The sequence below is a fragment of the Pleurodeles waltl genome, chromosome 4_2, assembly GCF_031143425.1.
Source record: "Pleurodeles waltl isolate 20211129_DDA chromosome 4_2, aPleWal1.hap1.20221129, whole genome shotgun sequence".
Classification (NCBI taxonomy): Eukaryota; Metazoa; Chordata; class Amphibia; order Caudata; family Salamandridae; genus Pleurodeles; species Pleurodeles waltl.
Window position 1 is genome coordinate 970,154,729 of NC_090443.1, and position 23,313 is coordinate 970,178,041.

Here is a 23,313-nt window from a genome sequence, read left to right on the forward strand (position 1 = left end):
TACCAGCAACCCCTGAAATAAACTTGCTGCTCTCTGCTGACGAAGGGCTAAACCCAGAAACATATGTCCAGAGATATATAGCACTAGGTGCACCTATCCAGGTGAAAAAAACTACAGACTGCTTTATGAAGTAGAAACAAACTTGTACTGCATTTGCGATTATGCAATGGGGCTGATTGTATGCTGGAGTGTTAGGTAGGGTGCGCTTAACTGTTTTCGGATCCTTCTTGTATCTATTCCTCCACTATAGTATAGCCTTTGTAACTTGTGTCCTTCCACTGTCCAAACAACTTTTCACCTTTTCCTTAAACACTTCATGCACTCCTCCCTCCACACATGCTTGTGTTGCACGTTCATCCATGTTCTTCACTCTGCTCCACTTGACCCTCAACACTGTGCTTTTCTCACTAGTTTCTTTGGTGCTTCCTGAACACCTGCGTCAACCAGAGCTGCTCAACATCCCCCCACCACCCTCTTTTCAGAGTTGCTTCTGCCTCGTGTCTCCCCCTCCCCCCCAAAAACAGGAGTTGCTTCCCCAGTATCTGTAGCCACCTGATCTTCCTCAGGACCCGAGGAATTAAGGGTATGGGGGAAAACGCGTAAAGCAACTGACCCTTCCAGGACATCTGAAACTCATCCCCCAAAGCTCCTTGTATCGGATACTGGAGGCTGCAGAATGATGGGCAGTGTGCATTCTCACGAGTGGCAAACATATCTGTGGATACCCCCACATCTGAAAGATATAAAGGACCAGGTCTGGATGAAGACACCACTTGTGATCGGTCGAGATGCGCCGACAGATCGTCCGCACGCACATTCAGAACTCCAGCCAAATGGTTTGCTACCAAGCAAATCCGATGGTCCTGAACCCAGGACCAGAGCCGTAGAGCTTCCCTGCAGAGACGATAAGACCCCACTCCTCCCTGCTTGTTTATATACCACATCGCAGTAGTGTTGTCCGTTAGGACTTGAACCTACCAACCGCGAATGGAAGGGAGGAAGGCCTTGAGAGCCAGACCGATAGCCCGCAATTCCAACAGATTGATGTGAAACATCTATTCCACTGGAGACCAATTACCTTTGACCTCCAAGTTCCCCCAGATGAGCACCCCACCCAAGAGTGGAGGCATCCGATATCACTGTGGCCACCGGAGGTGGCAGCGAGAACGGCTTTCCTTGGGAAAGGTTGCCGCTCGCAGCCCACTATCGTAGATCTGCTGCAGCATCTCTGGAGATCTTTATCGATTCCTCTTGATCTCCTTTGTGTTGAAACCACTGCTTGCGGACGCACCACTGAAGAGCCCTCATGTGCCAGCGTGCATGAGTGACCAGCAGAATGCAAGAAGCGAACAGACTGAGCAGATGAAGGACCTTGAGGACTGGAATGACTGCTCCATTCTGGAACATTGGAATCAACGCCTGAATGTCCTGAATCCGCTGCGGGACAGATTCAATGTTGTGCCCAGTACTGCCCCTATGAACAGGAGGCGGTGAGATTTGGGCACGTTCACCAAAAAGCCCAGATCGAACAACAACTGAGTCGTCAACTGTAGGCGATGCTGCAGGAGCTCTGGAGACTTGGCTTTGATCAACCAGTCGTCCATATAAGGGAATACTGCTATCCCCCTTCTTCTGAGCTCTGCTGCAACCACCGCCATCACCTTTGTGAAGACTTGAGGTGCCGAAGTAAGACCAAACAGAAGGACCGCAAACTGATAGTGTTGCGACCTCACCACAAACCGGAGATACTTCCTGTGCGACTTGAGGATCGGGATATCAAAGTAAGAATCCTGCAAGTCGATAGACACCATCCAATCGCCTTCGTTCAACGCTAAAAGAACCTGTGACAGGGTCAGCATTTTTAACAACTTCTGCTTGAGGAACCAATTCAAAACGCTCAGGTACAGGATTGGCCTCAACTGACCATCCTTTTTGGGGACCAGGAAGTATCTTGAATAACAACCTTGCCCCCTATCCTGCTTTGGAACAAACTCAACTGCACCTTTCGACAAAAGGATTAGCACTTCCTGTTGTAGTAAAAGAAGATGGTCTTCCGAACAGAAGGATGGGCGGGGTGGGTTGGGAGAGGGAAACTCCTGAAAGGGAAGAGTATAACCTTTCCCCACAATTTCGGTGACCCAGGAGTCCGATGTTATTGACTCCCACATGTGAAGAAATTAAGACAGTCTCCCCCCTACAAGAGATGCATGTAAAGGGAGTGATTGAGGATTAAGGATGCTTTCCTTGCTGCACCCCTCTGGAGGAAAAGCCAGAGTGCTGCTGAGCGGCCCCTCTAGTACGAACTCTACCCCTGCCCCTGAATGATCTTTAAGGGTGAGCTGCTGAAGATTGCTGTCCTGCTGCCTGGAATCTCCCTCGGAAGGAACAGCCACGCCAAAACCTCCTAAACGATCTTAGGGAAGTGGAGGTGGATGCTTGCAGTCCCAAAGATCTTGCCGTGGCCCTACTCTCCTTGAACCGCTCCAAGGCAGAGTCAGCTTTTGCGCCAAATAGTTTGTCCCCATCAAAGGGCAGGTCGAGTAGTGGTGTCTGCACATTGGGAGAAAATCCTGAACACTGTGGCCAGGCATGTAGTCTTGTCGCTATGGACGTGCCCATAGCCCTGGCCACAGAGTCCGATGTGTCAAGTCCAGATTGAATAACCTGGGTCGCCGCTGCCTGAGCGTCTGCCAAAAGGTTAAGCACCTCCTGAGGCAATGCAGAATGCGTCTTGGCCTCGTCCATAAGAGCATAAATGTACCTTCCCAGGATACAGGTAGCATTCGTAGACTTGAGGGCCATGCTACATGAAGGGAACGCCTTCTTAGCAGACTGGTCCATTCTCTTGGAGACGTCGGAGAAGCTGGAGTTGTCAGAGGTGGGGGTGTAACAGTTGGACTCCCTTCCCAAGTCCTTCGTCGCAGAGCTCACGGCGACCTCGAGCGGGAACAGTCCTTACTTGACCGGCGCCGTGATTCATGCCGACATCGGGAATCTCAATGACACCTGTGAGATTGAGGCCTTTGAAGAAGACTCACGGCGATGCTGCTTCTTAGACCTTGCCAGGAACAGCTGGGCCTCCCGCTCCTTAAGGGCCTTCAGATTCATGCACTGACATGAACCGCACGCTTCAACCTCATGGTCAGAGCTCAGACACCACAAACAAGTCTCATGTGGGTCTGAGACAGACATTCGACCTCCGCACTCCCTACAGGGTTTAAAAACTCGACTTGCTTGGCTGAGACATTGTGACACATGAAGTGAAACAGTACCTTCCCGGTAGCCTCGAAGAAAAAAAACGTTATTCAAAGGCACGGAAAAAAGGGAACTGACGTCTGCACGTCGATGAGGACCTCTTATTGCCTGGATGACATCATACAGCGTCGCGGGGAAGTCGGGCAATTGTGACGTCATCGTCTACGTGCAGAGCTAGAAGAAAATTTCCGTTGAATGCTGGCGTGTGGGGGAAAATTCTTTAGGTGAGGAATCCACAGGTAGTTGTATCCATCAGAAAGCAAGAATTACAATTGTTTGCATCCAAATAAAATGTACACGCAAAAATTGCAGCAAGGAAAAAAAAAATGCAGCTTGTGTTGCTTCCATACGTTTGTGGGAGTGCACAAACTGATAGGACATTCCAACCTAGGAGCTATCGTTTTTTCTTTTTAACAGAAAAAATAGATTTTCGAAATATCTTGCCACTTGGATAAGTATATTTCATAAAAAGCCACATTCCTAAATACATGGCATGCCAGGGCAAAAAAACACGACAATTTTCTTACTTAATGATCACTGCATGCTACATTGGCAGAAGCCTCATAAGCAGTGACATGCCAGGTCTGCTGTAGTTTTCTGTGCTCAGCATGATGTGTTTCATGGAGGTTTTTCTACCTGATTTTAGCGGTAGAAAACGAGTGCAGAAGCAACACAGTAAGCATTAGCAACGTCAGTGTCTTTTTTCGACTACTAGCTTCGCAAATGTTTTGCGGATTCTGTTCAGCAGCAAATGGCAAATGAATTACTTTTGCTGATACATCAGGGAAAAAAAAAAACTAGCTTGATGACTTGTATGCAGGGTACACACCATGGACCTAAAGTGAGCTCATCATCACATATGCATGTGTCACCATACATGCCTGCATACGGCATTTTGTTTACTTTATTTACCATTCCAAGACAGAAAAAAATAAATAAAATGGTTTGAAACCACACATTTAGTAGCATGCATAAATACCAGTTGCCAGGCCATCAAAACAGAAGTTTTTTTTTATTATTATTATGAGAACAGGTCGCGTTAGCAACAGAGGAACGCTTCAGAAAAGCAGAGGCAATTGAGGTAGGAAGAAGGAAACAAGCATTGGCAAAGCCAGTTTGTCTCACCTATACGAGAGCTACTGGCTTGGCAATGCGTTTTTGCCATGTTGTACTGTTCAGCATGGCTACACGTTAGTGGAGTAGAGTAGATTGGGGTGGCTAGATTAGAGGGGCAGATTGTTCTGGATTGGAATGGGGCAGCAGATTGGAGAGAGGCAGATTGCTTGGTGGATTGAAGTGGATTAGTCTGGGTTCAGTTGGTTTGAGTGCGGTGGACTGGTGTAGGGTGAGGGGGTGGACTGGAGTGAGGCATATTGGACTCCACGGGTGGACTGGGACGTACTGCAATATTTAGAACAAGATAATCATGTTTTGTGAACAGCGCCCACAAGCAAAAATAAAACATGAGTGCGAAGTGAGAAAAGAAGACTTGGCAAAATATAATAAAAGTTAGCTATAGAAAATAAATCGCAATTTTGTTTGCCCTGCCGGGCACGTTTCTCTCCAGTCACATGCCTTCTTGGTTGCAGGGCCCTAGAATTTAAATATAAGTACCTTGATCATGTCAGGAGAAGCAGCCAGGCACAGATTAAGCTGAATCAATCAGTGCTTGCTCCCTGCTCCAGACATGAACAGAAACGCTAGGCCTGCAATTACGAGGCTGTAAAGGAGTGCCACGCAAGCCAACAAATGGTAAGCATCAGGTAGGCTCCAAGACCTTTTGAGTTAACAGCAGTCTTGCAAGCGCGACATGTGCTGGTGCATGCTTTTGCAGGCTTGACCCTAAAAAAATAAATCAGAAAAGCCAATGAAGTAAGCCATGACAAGCTGGGGTACAGAGATCAAAAGGAGCATGGAGGATGGGCAGATATTGAAGGGGTAAACAAGGAAGAGAGCAAGTACAGTTCCACTGCCATGGAGTGCTAAGAAATAAAGAAAAAAGTAGTTCCTTGAATTTGAACAATAAAAGGATACAGGTTATCCAATAAAAAGGACGGTAAAGAAGCTGTGCTCCAGAGAAGAGAAATGCAGAAGGGGGAGGGGGGAATCAACTATGAAACAAGAAAATAACTGACAAATTAAAGAAATGGACTAGCCTAATGCTCTCAAGTATTTGGTATGGTCCATACGAAGTCTTAACAGCAAACAGCTAAAAGGGGTGTGTAAGACCTAAAAAGGAGGAACAACTGGGCATTCAGAAATAAGGCTGCATAAAGCATTGCCAACAAAAACTAGAGGTACTGATTTATTCTGTTGGCAGCTCAGACCCTTTTAGGCTGAGTAGTGTAAGGAAACTGAGTCACTTGACCCACAGTGGCAATTTTTAGAGTTAGCATGTGCTTTTACATGGCAACTCTAAAAATGGACAAACATCCAAAGGGGACAGAGACTAGATATGCAAGGAACTGTCAGGCATTACATGAAGACTGAAAAGGTATGGGAGAGGAAAATATACAGACATTCAATCACACACGTTGGCCTGAAGATTCGGTGGTCTTCAGTTTTCGCCTTTGATTGAACTTCAACCTTAGATAAACTTCTAGTCACAGCTTGCTGACACTGAGGCCTGTGGCACAGACAAGTGGCAATGGCAGAGACTTACAGCAGCCTAGTACCATCTGCACACTCCAGAGCAGGGCTTACCTCTTTCCCTTTGGTCGCATCGCCTTCAGCCCACTCCACCGAAACAGAAGATTTGTTCACGTTTACCGTCATTACGTTTGCATTGTGGATCAATCCTATGGAAGAAAGAGGCACTACAGTCACTTTACAATAAAATGAGGCAACACTCTGGTTTATTCCTTGAACTGAAAACAAACTATGCTAGTCAAGGAAGCGTTACACAGACTGGCTAAAAACAAACTTATGGCATAAACAGGCTCTTCTAAATTTGAGGACAATAAGTCTGAACCGACAAGTGAGCATTAATTTGTTAGCAGCATCAGGTACATTATGAGAACAAAATAAAGTAGTATATTATGCAAAGAAAAAGTCACCAACTCCCTTTGTGTTAAACATACACATAACTGGGGCGTGGCTTGGGGCGTCATGATGGTGGTTGCACCTTAAGAGTGCTCGGACCACTTCGTTATCCACCGCCATCCGATGATCATTGGGACACCCCTCAACTCAGCAATGTGAAGCCAGGGTGTCCCCTGACCTAGCCTGTAGTACATCTCGACGCAGACAGCCACCGATGCCACGCTGCAGGCTCAGAACTAAGATGGCAGCTCAGCATGGGGTGAGCGCTACCTCTCCACCTGGTGATCGCCGCTGCAGGGGACCTGGCGTGGCATGCCACATGAAGCTGCCTTGCCCAGAGTCCCAGCTGTCTCCTACCAGCTGCTCACCCGCACCTCCTGTGAAGCCTCACACACCTGCTTGGGGGTTAGCTGGTACAGAGACAAACGTCTTTGCGACCCATCAGACCACATTGGGGTTGACTCTGGTCTTGCTGCTTGAGGAATCTCTACCCACTCGGCTGCGGCCAGAGCACTGACCCCTGGTACCCAGAAGAGGAGTGGATCCCCAGGCAGGGATATGGCATGCTCCTGAGAAGCCTCCTGGAGGGGGTGGACCAAGTAGGCATTTGAAAAGTGATTTTCAGCCCCATCTGAGGCTCGCAGGCCTGTGTCACACCTCACCGGTCGTGCTAGGGGCTGTTGAGGACAGTGCACGGGCTGCCCTCTAAGGCGTTGTCCCCAAAGGCCGCGAGTGGGCCCCTGAATGCAAGTACGTCAGCACTTGCAGCACCCCTAAATAACTACAGGAAAATGGGCTTGCAGCGTGTTGGCGCTGGGAGGGCACCTCTTTTCCTGCTGTTCCTACTCTCCCCCCCCCCCCTCCCCCCCCCCCCAGATGGCCCCATATTCTCCAGAGCTGCAAAGACCAGGCCAGCGTACCCTGTGGCCCTGGAATCCGGTTGCTGAACTGTGGCCCTTAAAGGAGTCAAGACTGTGCACCTCATGAGGGAACTCTGCGGTGGTCCTCTATTGTGCCTGCCATCTGTAGACACTAGTGGACATTGAACAATTCTGCTGACTATACCAGTGGCTGGGGTTGTAAGGTGCTGTTCTTGGACTATGGGGCCAAGACCCAGACTGCTGTGGTTGACTGTAACCCCTGCTGGGGGTGCCCTCTGCCTCCTTCCCCTTCACCCCCCTCCGGCACAATTGGTTCCCAGAAGCCACTCATCACCCTACTTGTGACCTGAAAGAGGGTAGGCGTACCTGGCTGTGCAGCCATCTTCTCACGGCAAAGTGTCAGGCGATTCTCAGGACCCAGATTCCTTCTACTGGTGCCTTATAGGCGCGTTGCAGACAGCTCCTACTCACCACTGGTCCTTCCCCTGCCACCCCATATAAGAGCTAACAAATCCGAATTATCTAGCGTTCATTTTAGGTTATAAGCCCATCACTGGCTTTTCTAATGTTGGGTAGCAAAAGTCAACAGCAGGATGAGCAGGAAACCGTGATAGTGCTGAACAGCATAGGTAGCCCAGTGAAGAGATAACAATGTGTTCCTGGCCGCACAAGTAGTAGCTTGAGGGCAGATGGATGAACCCAATAAGGCACACCCAAATTCTTGCAAGATTCTACTTTTTATTGTGGATCACACAAGACCTGAGTTCTTTTGAGGTGAGGCTGTACTGACGTAAAGTAACAAGCCAGTGAGGTAGCCATCTTTAACTCTGGCTTACATAACCGTCTGAAAAATTAATGTCAGATTTGAAGAAAACAAATGATTGCCTTTTGGGTATAATGTGAAACTGAATGCGACAAAGTGTAATTTGACAAAGCTTGTCAATTGTTAAATAGTGCACTATACACTCCAATGAAGGTGAAAGGATACACCTAAACAGGCAAGAGAAAGACAGACAAATTTCTGTGGGTCAATCCAAGATGTGTCCAGTAATATTCCAGCAATAAAAATAAGGGTCCCAAGTCGAGGAAACCAATGGGTGAAGGGGGTTGACCCAAATCCACAATGTACGTGCACATCATACTTACAGAAAACAAAAGTCTAGCCCAGGCATAAGAAAGCATGGCAAGTTTAAAGGACACTTAACACATTGTGTGGTCTTTTGGTCACAAAGTGCCCTGCTAAATATAAGGTTTTGAAAGTGCAAAAAGAATCAAGAGCTAACAGATTGCTATTCCTACATTCGTCTAAGCAGGCAGGCTACTATCAAATGGGAGGCAGGGCTCCCCCCAATCCGTTTTATGCTGAAGATTTCTTTTTTTTGAAGTGTAAACAGACGTCTTTAGAACCCAGACATTCTCAATATGTCCACGAAAGTGGTAGATGCTTTAAAATAAAATGAAAAAGTGTTCCCTTTTGTGTAAAAGTACTGTAAACCTGCAACCAAAAGCAACATGATCAACACAGTCCAGCTATATTGTCAAATTGTTTAAGAACAGGGAATTTAGGTTTAAGTGCGAAAGACCAGCATTCTTTCCGTGATGAGAAAAAAAGACTGCTTTCAAAGATTCTGTGGCAGACACTTCTGAATACACAGCAACTACATGAAAGTTGAGTTCTCCCATTACCTTCCATTCTCTGCCACAAGCAATGTATTTAATCAATTATCAATGCACTGTACTCCAGGATAGACATTTATATTGTAGCTGCAATTTGCCATGAAGGAGCGATATGTATGGAGAACAGACCAAGGTTTGTCAGGTACAGCAGCAGGCTCAAGACACTATATGCACTATAAGGTCTTCAAACTTAGAACAAGCAAGTTAACCCTGCGTGAAGGTACAAAAAGTGGTTACTATAGCACTAAGGATCAGATGGCTTCATTTAAAAACAGATTAAACGAGAAAGGCCTAACAGAATGAGGGGAACAAGTCAAAATAAAAGTGATTAAAAGTATACAAAAGACAGGCAGAGTGAACTCACAATATATCAGCTAATTCGTAGCAAGCGTTTACAGCAAATGCATTTGGCAACAGTGCTCACTGCAGGAAAAATATTTGCACAATGCTCTGAACCAGAGGCTCGAATGAACTTGTGTAACTTAAAATGCAAATTTAATTCAGGTCACTGTGAACCTCTGCTTCAAAATACTCACACAATGTCAGGAATAAAAAATGCAGATGCCCAACAAGGTCATGCAAAGAGGCACCCTTTGTGAGCTAGAAGAACGAGTTACTTACCTTCGGTAACGACTTTTCTGGTGGATACATTAGCTACCTGTGGATTCCTCACCTAATGAATACTCCCATGGCGCCAGCATTCGACGGAAATCTTCTTCCTAGTCTCTGCACGTCGACGAGGACGTCACTCTAGCCCACGCGACGCCGTCTGACGTCATACAGGCAATAAGAGGTCCTCGCCGACGTGCCGACGTCAGTACCAACATTTTTTACGTGCATGAGAACCACCACCCAATGCAATGAAAGAGCAAGGCAACATCCCATAACCTTCTAAAATACACAATATTGCAATGAATAGCTGTAAATTTAATATAACGAACAAATATATGCAAATCATGTATGTACACAAAGTATATATATATATATACACATATATATATATATATATATATATATATACATACACATATACATATACATATATATACACACAGATAAATATACACAAGTATCCATATATACAACATCTATTGCAACCTTGAAGACCAAGAGGAGCGCACTCAAGGATTACTTGGTAAGACCAGAAAGACAACGGGGAAGCGGGTGGGACTGAGGAATCCACAGGTAGCTAATGTATCCACCAGAAAAGTCGTTACCGAAGGTAAGTAACTCGTTCTTCTGATGGATACAACTACCTGTGGATTCCTCACCTAATGAATAGAGTCCCAAAGCAGTACCACGCCCGGTGGCGGGTGCCTAAATGGTCAAACCAAGAAATCCTGCAGCACTGACCGTGCAAAATGGCCGTCCCTTCTGACCTCAGAGTCCAAACAGTAATGTTTCGCAAAAGTGTGAAGGGACGACCAAGTTGCGGCCTTGCAGATGTCAACCACAGGAACACCTCTGGCCAAGGCCGAAGTGGCCGACTTAGCTCTGGTGGAATGAGCTCTAATGCCCTCAGGAGGGTCCTTCTTTGCCAAAGAGTAACAGATTTTAATGCAAAGAACCACCCACCTGGAGAGTGTTCTCTTGTGGACTGCCTTTCCTCTCCTCTTGCCCACGTACCCGATGAACAGCTGATCCTCCAGCCTGAAATCCTTTGTTCTATCAATAAAGAAGCTCAATGCCCTCTTTGGGTCCAGACGGTGCAGTCTTTCTTCCTCTTTAGAAGGATGAGGCGGAGGATAGAACGTGGACAAAGTAATTGTCTGAGCCAAATGGAAGGGTGAAACAACCTTCGGGAGGAAAGCAGCCTTGGTCCTCAACACCACCTTATCCCCATAAAAAGTTGTATAAGGGGGCTTTACCGATAAGGCCTGCAACTCACTCACTCTCCTTGCAGATGTTATAGCTACCAGGAAAACTGTTTTTATAACCAAATACCTTAAGGGGCAAAAGAATGCATAGGCTCAAAAGGGGACCCCCATAAGTAAAGTCGGGACCAAGGACAAAACCCATTGCGGCATAACGAATGGTTTTGGAGGATATTTATTTAGAAGACCTTTCAAGAATCTGATAACAATAGGGGATTTAAATAACAATGGTTGGTCTGGAAGACAAATGAAGGCTGACAAGGCCGACAAATAACCCTTAATGGTAGCCACTGCACAACCTTTCTGCGCTAGAGACAGAGCAAAAGACAAAACGTCCGATAGATGAGCATCTAAGGGATCAATCTGCCTCTCTCCACACCACGCAACAAATTTAGACCACCTATTAGCGTAGATAGATTTAGTGGAGTGTCGCCTGGCCGCTAATATAACATCCACTACATTAGGCGGGAGAGAGAAGGAACTCAGGTTGCCCCGTTCAATCTCCAGGCATGTAGGTGCAGACTCTGGAGGTTGGGGTGTAAAACCTGCCCCTGCGACTGCGAGAGGAGGTCTGCCCTGAAAGGGAGACGGAGCGGAGGGCACATTGAGAGTTGGAGAAGGTCGGAGTACCACACCCTCCTTGGCCAATCCGGAGCTATTAAGATGACTAGCGCCCGGTCTTGGCGAATCTTCCTCAATACTCGAGGAATCAAGGGTATGGGAGGAAACGCGTAAAGCAACTGCCGCACCAGGTTATTTGAAACGCGTCCCCCAACACTCCCTGCATCGGATACTGGAGGCTGCAGAATAACGGACAATGCGCGTTCTCCAGAGTGGCAAACAGATCTACCCGAGGAAACCCCCACCTTTGGAAGATCAAACGGGCTTGATCTGGATGGAGACGCCACTCGTGGTCTGCCGAGAATTTGGCGACTGAGACCGTCCGCACGTACATTCAAGACCCCGGCCAGATGATTTGCTACCAAGCAAATCTGATGGTCCTTTGCCCAGGACCATAGTCGAAGAGCTTCTCTGCAGAGAAGGTACGACCCTACTCCTCCCTGTTTGTTTATGTACCACATTGTGGTAGTATTGTACGTCAGGACCTGTACCGACTGACCACGAAGGGAAGGGAGGAAGGCCTTGAGAGCCAGACGTACAGCCCGTAACTCCAACAGATTGATATGAAACATCTGCTCCTCTGGAGACCAAAGGCCTTTGATCTCCAGATCCCCCAGATGAGCTCCCCACCCTAGAGTGGAAGCATCCGTTATGACCGTGGCCACTGGTGGCGACTGCGCGAACGGCTTTCCTGGTGAAAGATTGTTGCTCGCAATCCACCACTTCAAGTCCACAGCAGCATCTCTGGAGATCTTGACAGCACCTTCTAGATCTCCTTTGTGTTGAGACCACTGCCTTCGGAGGCACCACTGAAGAGCCCTCATGTGCCAGCGAGCATGCGTGACCAACAGAATGCAGGAGGCAAACAGACCGAGCAGACGAAGGACCTTGAGGACTGGAACTACCGCTCCATTTCGAAACATTGGAACCAATTCCTGAATATCTTGAATCCGCTGAGGCGGAGGAAAGGCTCGACTCAATGTTGTATCCAGTACTGCCCCTATGAACAGGAGGCGCTGAGAGGGCTCCAGGTGAGATTTGGGCTCGTTCACCGAAAAACCCAGGTCGAACAACTGAGTCGTTGACTGCAGATGATGCGACAAGCTCCGGCGACTTGGCTTTGATCAACCAGTCGTCCAATTAAGGGAATACTGCTATCCCCTTCCTTCTGAGCTCTGCCGCAACCACCGACCTCACCTTCGTGAAGACTCGAGGTGCTGAATATCTTCTCAGATGACTCCTCCATCAGAAATACTCGAGACAGCTCGGACACCCTCCACTGATAACCCCACAGGGGGCCTCCTATAGCCCAAAACACAGCATCCTTACCCCCCCCCCCATTTACCCCCCCCCCCCCACACACACACACACACACACACACACACACCCCCTCCCCCACCAACCCCTGAGGGTATGTTTCCCCCACCTCTACATCCAAATCACTGAATCCTGCCACTGCAGCTACCCTCCTCCAATACTGGGGATGTGGCCGTGACACACTTGGTCACACTCGGGCAAGGGCAGAGTGACCAAACCATCCTTCTGCACCTATGACGGGTACCGCATAACTATACCATAGAGGTACTGGGCTATACCACTGTCCTGCACATTACTACTGCCGAGCCACTGCCCCACGTTTTATAAATGGTTGGACAATCCAGTCAGTTTGGGCGTGCTGCAGTTTGCAGCAGGCACCATTTGTGATTGCCCCTTCTTCTGAACCTCCCGGTTCTATTATTTATGCCCAGGCCACTTAACCTGGTGGGTGCCCAACACACAAACCCCCAGGGGCAGGCAGCCACACTTTCTCCTTTGAAAGTACACACAAGTGTACATCTGCTACACTAACTGCACAAGCTTCATTGCACCTACAATGGCCTTCTCCGCTAGAACACCATTCCTTACCCTGAAGGTAGGTGGTACACACAGCCAGGAAGCAATATTCTATCTTCTCCGACCTCAACGAGCAAAATGTGCTAATCATGTTTCATCAGGAAACTCACAATGGCCACAAAACTACATCACTTGCATACGAAATGGCGTGGGACCATACTGACCACTATCTACTCAGCCTGGTGTCCCCTTCCACTGTCAGGTGCTAGACAATTCTAGATAAGGAGAGTCAATATGTGCTGGCAGCCTTGATGGCTGTTTCATACTCAGGCAGCATTTATGCCCCAAATACCGATCCGGCAGTGTTCTGGACTGAGCTTTCGGAGACACAGGCACTTAAGAGCCACACGTGGGTGGTAGGCGGGGACTACACCAGCGTATAGACATGCAACTGGACAGTTCCCATCTCCTGTTCTCTTGCTCCCCCACCCCCCCACAGTTCGAACATTTTCCAAGGTGGGTACTCCAATGGGCACTCCAGATACCTAGAGGACTTTGTGTCCTCACACCCACATTTACGCATCATATTCAATGCCACATGACCTGAACGTTTATCTCTACTTGTCGGACATGCGGACTACCTGGGGCGCATAGCTTCTGAGTAAACTGCACATGTAGTAGATGTGGTGGAATGCCCCGCTCCCTCCGGTGGCTATCTGGCATCTCTCAGGAACACCTGGTGGATATGGCGTTTTGCAGATCTCAGAAAAAGCATTAATATTTTGCAACAAACCAGACTACAACATCCACCAGGGCACTGTAAAGGGATGTCTTTAAAGTCACAACCCCTCTAAAGGCCCGGAGCTGATCTAGGCCAGAACCCAATTAGCCTCCCTCCTGGAGCAGATGTGCAACTTCCACATAAATACCTACATGGTGAGAACATGCCAGAAGGGTGACAAATATGGCCAACTCCTGGTGTGGCTGGCTCGGCACAATACCCGTGCAGGCCTGACCCTAGAAAAAGGTTGTCCCACAGGGGGCACCCTACATGCTCTGCACGATATCCCAAATGCATTTTACGCCTACTATTCTTTTATTTGCAAGGCACACCAAACCTCCAGACATTGATGCCGCAGGCATTTTTTTGGCAGGACTTACACTTCATGTCCCTGCTCCCACCAAGGCCAGCACGGATGCCTATATCACAGCCACAGAAATCAAACAAGCCATCCGAGACCTGACCAGAAACAAAACCCCTGGACTGGTTCCTAATCAAATACTATTGTAGCACCTTTGCCAAGAGCCTAGCATTATAACTGGAGGCGATTTACAACAAAGCCTTTCAGATGGGAAAACTTTCTTCATCCCTACTGGTGTCTCTCCCCAAGCCAGACAGACCCTAGCCATCTCTCTTCATAAAGGCCAATCTTTATTCTACACGCTGATTATAAGATCCTGGGCCTGGACTCATGAAGTCCATCTACTAAGGGATCCCATAGGATTGCTGCCCCCACCACACCTACCCCCAGAGGACTGTAACTCATCAGCACAATGCTCACACCCACACTTACTGCCATCACCTCTTCTGCAACCTTCCAAAATATTGGAATCTTGCCACTGTCCTCTCATTGCTAAAGAAACCCTCTGCAGACTCTTCAATGCACGCCAACTACAGGTCAATCTGCTATCATTCTAGAAAATCATTAGACTCCTCACCAAACACCTCAACAATCACTTAGTCTGGTATCAGACCAGACCACAGCATGGAAACTGCCCTCACTGCTTCCACAGATTCTATCTGGTTGACTGACCGAGGAGACAGGACAGTACTCATACACCTGAACTTCTCTGCAGTATTTGAAAGTCACCTATCCCATCCTACGTCTACGTGACATCAGAATCCATGGACAAACTCCAATGGATCTGCCTCTTACTGACTGGAAGGACCTAGTCAGCATGGCATCATACACCTTCATCCTCTGAAGAGTTCTGCAAGAATCCTTCCCAAACCTGACCCTCACCAGCACATACATTATCACTCTAGCCAGCATCATCCACTCTCACAATATCAAAGTTGTCTCCTATGTCATGCAACTCATTCTCTACCTCAAAGAGGAGACGCCCGGTACTCTGATCAAGTTCAATGCCTCCATGATTAAAATCACCCACTGGATGTAGACCAACTGTTTAAATTGGAGCAGCGACAACCGTGAAATTGTGAACTTTGGTAAGAGCACATCACAGTGGGACTTCACCTGGTGGCCAACACAGCTAGCGCCAACACCCACCCTGCCAAGAACATTAGGATCACTGACAGCAAACTCAACATGACCAAGTCAATGTCATCACTATCTCATGCTTCCATGCCCTGAAGATGCAGAGGAAGATTTACAAATGGTTCCCAGTCAGCACCCATAAAGCTAGCATGCATGTTCTTGTTACAAGCAAGTTGGACTACAGGAACATCCTCTATGCCAGGATAAATAAAATGAAAAACAAAAACAAAAAACCTCCCACCTCGCACACTCACCATACCTGAAGGAGCTCCACAAACAAGCATAATTGAAACTACCCGTTCACATTTTCAAGGCATCTCACAACACTGGTCCAGCATTCCCAAACAAGTGCATTTGCTTTCACAAACCTGCTGGACATCTCAGCGTGTCTGGACACTTAACTGTACATACTCCCGTATAAGAAAAACAGTGGTCAAGCCTTATCCCAAATAGCTCCTAAAGCATGGAACGACCTGCTGTTACACATAAGAGCCCCCACCTCACTTCCTGAAATCCTCAAGATGCTAAAGACCTGGATTTTTTAGTAGTCCTCACTATGCCATAGGTTTGACTATACTCACCTGCCCAGCATCAGAATATCATTCTAATGATAGTGTGTTCTACAAATCTACATAACAAATGTGCCAATTCACTAGTCTCATCACTAAAGTACTTTAAATTACCTAATTTGAATCCAGGTACTTTGTGCACTAATTTCAATCTGAAATTGAGACTACATTCAGCTTTCCCCATAGCTCAGAAATGCTTTCTCTGCCACTACTAACAATGTCGAATTTGTCACAACCACTGCAACAATGCAGTGTCTCTACAACACTGTACAAGATATTTCAGAAAACTAGGCTTTACCACAAAAACCTTCAGGGCGTTTAATCTGCACTCTTGATCAGTCCACACTCCTTAATCCAAATGATTCCTAATCAAAGTAACTGCATGAGACCAAAAGGTCTCATCAACATCTGAAATGAAATACTGTACTGCTAGAGTACAAGAAAGCAGGTACTACTTTGCTATACAAGTCCTACCTAAGCAGAAAGTTAAGACTGAACAGATTGCCACACAGAGAAGCTTGGCTTAGTAGAGAGCCTAATCTCACATAAGGCAGACTCAGTCACGTAATTGTAAACCCAAAATATAAAAATGTAGTCAACTGAGTTCATTGGTCAAAAACCCATTGACATTAGCCCTACGTCTTGGCCTTAATTACTTTTGAAATATACTGCTTGTTTACATTTAACAGGGAAAACTCAGTATGCGAACTTACTACGTTAGTTTGGTCCTTAAGCTTTTCAGCATCATGTACTATAAACTTAAACCTCCTTCCTGTTCAAATATAGAAGAAAAAAAAAGCTTCCATCGACAAGGTCAGCACCATTCACAGGCAGCACAACCACATCTGTGTTTCTTTTTATGACTAAGTATCCTGTAGCTGTTTCATTGTCAAGTGATGAACTGAGATTCCTGGTTAGATTAAGACCCGAAACGCAGTTGTGCGACAAGTTCAAATAAAATATATCAATCTAGCATCAGTCAGATTCCTATTTCAAACAGGTGAGATTGATTACCAAGCAGAAGTGGGGAGCAAATTATGTGTCAGAATTCAAGTAAACATGTTACTGAGGATAGGTTTGAGAACCAAGAGCACTATTAGTGGATAAATCAAGCAAACTAATACGTGGAGAAAGCATGCTTTAACCTATTTGTGGACTCTGTAGGTATGGGTAAAGGCTGCAAAAGCCAAGTGGAATGAACTTTAAACACGTTTTAGAGATGGAATAATTTAAGTTTATAGAAGCCTGAATGAAATTCAGGAAAGTATCCCCTTTAGCAATAGAAGCCTACCTGAGCTACTATCCACAAGGAGAACTTACTGCTCTTCTGTCCAATAAGAATTTAGGGGCGATTACCATGCCACAGTAAGGAGAGTTTCAATCCTCAGGAACATGTGCAGAGAGGATGTGCACATCCCTAAAATAACCTACCAGGATAAACAAGTTCGAGTGGTTACTACCAAAACATATAAAGCAGGCCCATTATTTAACCAAATGAAAGCTTAAATCTCACCAATCCCTCCAATGATCCAACCTCGCTCTAAACTGCCAGTGAAAAGTGCAAGGATGGCCAGTTACTGGACAAGAGTTTGAATGCCAGTAATACTAACTAAACCATTTATCCTTGGACAGTTAAACTGGTCCACCTTCAATCCAATACTTAAGATAGTCAGATCATCGGAGGTACACTGGTATTATCACTCCATTAAAGAAGGTAAGGCAACAGCTAGGAGTTTGTTTAATCTTACCTACAAGATTATTTAATTTCTATTAACTCTCAGATTAATGTTTAACTGGAAGATCAGTTTGCACTGGGTCACGATATTTAATTGAAAAACAATTTAAGACTAAGGTGTAGTTAGTACATAGGTTAAATTAAGACTAATCATACATTAAACAGTTTGCATGATTTTTTTTTTAGTTTAGCATTTGTAATGAAGTGTTGCAGCTAACATTAGGGTTGGATTAAGTTTATTTTATTTAACAGAATTACATACGAACAGGATGATAATTACTGGTAGAGATAGTTACTGAATTAAATTGTATATAAATTAAGGGGGAGTGCTGCTATTGACTAAATCCCCAAGGTAATATTTCACTTTCTTTCTACGCTGGATGCATAGACACCAAAGGTTTTGCAGAATGCCTATAAAAGAAACAAAACTAAAGTAACTGATGGTATGCCTTTAATTGTTAAGATTCATCACACATCTCTGGGTGGGACAGCATCTTGACAGTAAGTCTTAAAATGCACCTCTGTGAACTGTTTTAAAGACGTTCAAGGATTCTTGGAAGGCATATCAGTAAAGAGTTTAGAGAGACAATTATGTTTTATTATTGTGGCAGTAACACAGCTAAAAATGTTTGTTACAGAAGTTACTGCTTCTGCACATTCAAGTAAGTCAAACTTAAACAGCATTTGGAAGATTCTAAATAGCCAATTCTTTTCTATTTCTAATAAAGGCATGATCATAATGGAAGCAGACACCACAGCAAGCTACCAGGATTAGAAGGGAGATAGGGATGGAAGTGAATTTATTAATCAACCTAAAGATTGAGTGAAAAAGTTGAAGGGTGAAGAAACTTTTTAACAGCAAAAAAAGGAAAAAAAAAAAAAAGTTACATTCAGGGACAAAGTTACAGATTAATGTTTGTTGCAGCCAGTAACCTCTTGCTCCCAGTACAACTTCATGTATTTCTTTCTACTAACTACATATTCTGTATAAAGAGCTCTCAACTTTCTCCGGTCCATGATTCTGTAGATCCTCTATACTCCCAGTTTTCCTGTTGCATTCTATGACAATTAGTCCCAATTTTATACACAAGCTACGAACTGTTTCAAAGCAATTCATATTCAAGAAATGTGTGCTTCATCTAATGGCATGTTGACTGTCCCGTAACATGTCACAGGACACTCGCTGCCTCGCCCGGCACCTATCCAACTACGAGGCGTGGCTGCAGATGTGGCAGCGATCTCGCTGCTGTATGCAGTGGAAAGGCAAGATGTCTCGACCTGAGGAGCATGGCAATGTGAAAAGATGGCCAGTTCCAGTGTAGAGAAAGGCCTTCCATCTTACTGTGCTCTGAAAAGGCGAGCTGCTGGGTTCAACAAGATGGACAGTGAAGTCACTGTGTTCTATAACTTTTAATAGAGTCGGAGGCTGGGTTGGCCAGTTTTCCATCAGTTTCCTCACCAGCATGGTAGTGATCGGAGTGCTTCGTCCAAAGAACCCCTATATTTGTTTGCCATTCAGGGACGCAAGTAAGCAGTAATTTGTGTGTGTCCGTTATCCCCATGGGGAACTCTTGTACTTCACACTGGGTGAAGGGAAACACGTTTGTGTGGTTTCAAAGTCACAGGACTGAACCAACTCAGTGACCTCAAGGTGGGTGTAGGGGACCAACCGCACTCTCAATTAAAAAGTAGGCCTGAATCTGGGATTGCAGACTTCGAGTCTACATTAGGCACTCTACTGCACAGGTTCAAAACTCTCCTGACTCAAAGATATTAGGTCCCAACAGTAGCTGGGCCCTTAGCCCAATTCAGGGACAATATCAAAGTGTGCTACTAGAAGGAAGGTTGCCAATAGCAGGTTCCCCCAAGGGTGGGGGTGCTGACTAAAGCAGAGTTGACACGCTCAAAGGATAAGGAAAGGAAGACAGGAGCTATCTCTGGCAATGCTAGTAAGAGCATGCCAGGTTCTGCAGATTTGGGTAAATTAATTACCACTTTATCAACCACTGGTAATCAAGATTCTGAGTTTTCCCATAAAAAAAAAATAAGTCCGGTATACCCAGCAGTATATTGATGTTGGGCACCCTGCATCCCTGAGCTCGGATACCTCAAAAGGTCAGGCTGAGTGAGATATGCACCCCAGATGGGATTAAAGCCTCCCATTCGGGTAAGGAGTGAGGCTGCGGCTCTGCTGATACGACCAATCATCCCCACCAAGGTTATAGGTGCTATAAGGGAGCTTTCTGGTTCCAAAGCCCTAGGGGAAGATGGTTTCAGGATAGAGTTTTACAAGCACCTCTGCACTTAATTAGCTGCTTCTCTTTCTAGCTTATTCAATTCGATGCTAATGAGGGGTGCTATGCCACCCTCATTTAAGAAAAGAGTTTTAGTAAAGTTTAAGGAAAGGGCAAGGTGAAATAGCCACATTTTCCTATAGGCCCATCACACTCCGACACTGATTTCCGCTTTTTCAAAAGTGTATTTAATCATTAATGTGATGAGGTCAACGATTCACCCTGATCAGTGTGGTTTTATAAAAGGCTGTAGTTTGAGAATCAATACTTATTATTTGTCGAAATGTATTGATTTGGTTATCACAGATATCCCCACAGCTGTAATTTTGTTGCTGACAGAAAAAACTTTTGATCTCACAAGCTGGGACTTTCTGTTCAAATTCTTGGAGAAATGTAATTTACGGTCCCAGTTTTCAGATTCAATAGCCAGATTATATTAAGGTAAGTCGGTCCAAATAATAAGTAGTTCAAATGTGGTGACAGTGTTCCCAAGTCACAAGACTCGTCAGGACAGCCCACTTTATCCAACTAGTTGTTTTATTTATAGAACCCCTGGCTTAATACAGGGATGTGGAATTCCCATCGCCCAGATGGTCAAGGGCAACAAGTTTCCATTTTTATTATGTCCTTGGGACAAGAAGGCCCAATCCCCTGCAGCACCAAACCTTTGGCTGCCAGTTTACAGAGAAGGGTACTGTCTGCAGGTGAGGTGATGTGTGCCCATATGTTAATGCTGTTCGAACTTGTATTTATGGTTCACTAATTAACCCCTTTACCACCAAGGACGTAATGGTTATGACCGTGGCTGCAGCGACAAAGACGTAACCATTACCTCCTGGGACCGGCCCTCAGAGGAAGCATTAGCGCTCCACCATGTCCCCCTCCCCCAAAAGGCTATCCACCCCCCCTCCCGAGGGGGCAGATGGGGCAATTACCCCCGATCGAAACCACGGGGGCAGAAAGTCTGTTAGATGCCAAGGAATTTAAAAAAAAAAAAAAGTGTGGTGCTGGCTACCAACCAGTATAGGCATGGTTATGCCCCAACCCCAAATGAAGGGGGTAACAGACTTTCAGCTCTCCCCCACACACAAACATCTTATCCCACGGCAAGTAAGAGGACATTTGAATATTTGGGGTTTTGGTTTCACATCTGGGCCATGAGAGCTTGGCTAACTCAAAATCATCCCACTTGGAATGGTGAGGGCTGCACTTTTTGGACTTCGGGACACTGCTGTGTAGAAAAATCCACAAGACCTAGACATATGAAAACTAAACATCTGGGTGAGTCCAGGGTGGTGTGCTTCACATGCACCCCACACCATTTTCTTACCCACAATGCCCTGCAAACCTCCAACTTTGCTGGAAATCAAATTTTTCTCCCATTTGTGTGATGGAACCTTCTGGGATCTACAGGAATCCACAAAATTCCTACCACCCAGCATTGTCTCATCTGTACTGATAAAAATTCTGCCCCACTTGTTAGCCTAAAAATGATTTTTTTTTTTTTCCAAGCTGCCTTTTTGGACCTGCTTTGGTTCCCCCTCAATATCGACATGTTTTTGTCTCTTCCCTGTCACAGGAACTTGGCCCATCTACACAAGTGAGGTATAATTTTTACCAGGAGACAGAGGGGAACGTTGGGTGGTAGGAAATTTGGCCCGGTTCAGTGATCCCACACAGACATGGGAAAAATGTGATATTTTTTAGCTAAATTTGAGATTTGCTGAGGATTCTGGGTAAGAAAACGTTGGGGGATCCACGCGAGTCACATCTCCCTGGATTCCCTCGGGTGTCTAGTTTTCAGAAACGTTTGGTAGGTTTCCCTGGCTGCTGAGCTCAGGAACAAAAACAGGTCTCTTCCCCCCCCCCACCCCCTTTTGCAAAAACAGGAAGTTTAGTATTTGATAATTTTGATGTGTCCACATAGTGTTTTGGAGCATTTTTCGCGGGCACTGGGCCTACCCACACAAGTGAGGTACCATTTTTATTGGGAGACTTGGGGGAACACTGGGTGTAAGGGAATTTGTGGCTCCTCTCAGATTCCAGAACTTTGTCACTGAAATGTGAGGAAGAGCTTTTTGGTCAAACTGAGGTTCGCAAAGGATTCTGGGTAACAGAACCTGGTGAGAGCCCCACAAGTCACCCCATCTTGGATTCCCTTGTGTCTATTTTTCAAAAATGTGCAGGTTTGGTAGGATTCCCTAGGTGCCGGCTGAGCAAGAGGCCAAAATCTACAGCTAGGCACTTTGCAAAAAACACGTCAGATTTCAATCTGAAAATGTGATGTGTTGTTTCCTGTCGTGAGCATTAGGCCTACCCACGCAAGTGAGGCACCATTTTTATCAGGAGACTCGGGGAAACATAGAATAGCAAAACAAGTGTAGTTGCCCCTTGTCTCACTCTACATTTTTTCCTTCCAAATGTAAGACAGTGTGTAATAAATACGTCTATTTGAGAAATGCACTATTCACATGCTAATATGGGCACCCCAGAATTCAGAGATGTGCAAATAACCACTGGTTCTCAACACCTTATCTTGTGCCCATTTTGGAAATACAAAGGTTTTCTTGATACCTATTTTTCACCCTTTATATTTCACCAAATGAGTTGCTGTAATACCCAGTATAGAATGAAAACCCATTGCAAGGTGCAGCTCATTTATTGGCATTGGGTACCTGGGTCCTTGATTAACCTACAAGTCCTATATATCCTCGCAACCAGAAGAGTCCAGGAAACATAACGGTATATTGCTTTCGAAAATTGACATCGCAGGAAAAAGGTACGAGTAAAACGTGGAGAAAAATGGCTGGTTTTTTTCACCTCTGTTTCAGTTTTTTGTTTTTTTTCAGCTGTTATTTTCTGTAGGAAAACCTTGTATGATCTACACAAATTACCTACTCCTTGCTGAATTCAGAATTTTGTTTACTTTTCAGAAATGTTTAGCTTTCTGGGATCCCGCATTGGTTTGACACCCATTTCTGTCACTAACTGGAAGGAGGCTGAAAGCAAAAAAAAAAAAAAAAAAAAATGGGTATGTCCCAGTAAAATTCCAAAATTGGGTTGAGAAATTGGGTTTTCGGGTTCAAGTCTGCCTGTTCCTGAAAGCTGGTGAGTTTAGCACCGCAAACCCTTTGTTGATGCCATTTTCAGGGGGAAAAAACCACAAGCCCTTTTCTGCAGCCCTTTTTTCCCCTCCATTTTTTATTTAAACAATTTTTGCTGGATTTTGGCAAATTTCTTGGTCTCCTTCAGG

At 45.6% G+C, this 23,313-nt stretch overlaps 1 protein-coding gene across 2 annotated transcripts in view; it reads right to left on the reverse strand.

The window, feature by feature from the left end:
• The window catches only part of KIF2C (kinesin family member 2C), a 752,439-nt gene that overhangs the window by 711,954 nt on the left and 17,172 nt on the right, over positions 1 to 23,313 (reverse strand). For both annotated transcript variants that reach the window (XM_069232808.1, XM_069232807.1), the window contains exon 2: positions 5,959 to 6,053. In XM_069232808.1, the coding sequence (XP_069088909.1) occupies positions 5,959 to 6,053 (95 nt within the window). The remainder of the gene's footprint in view (positions 1 to 5,958; positions 6,054 to 23,313) is intronic.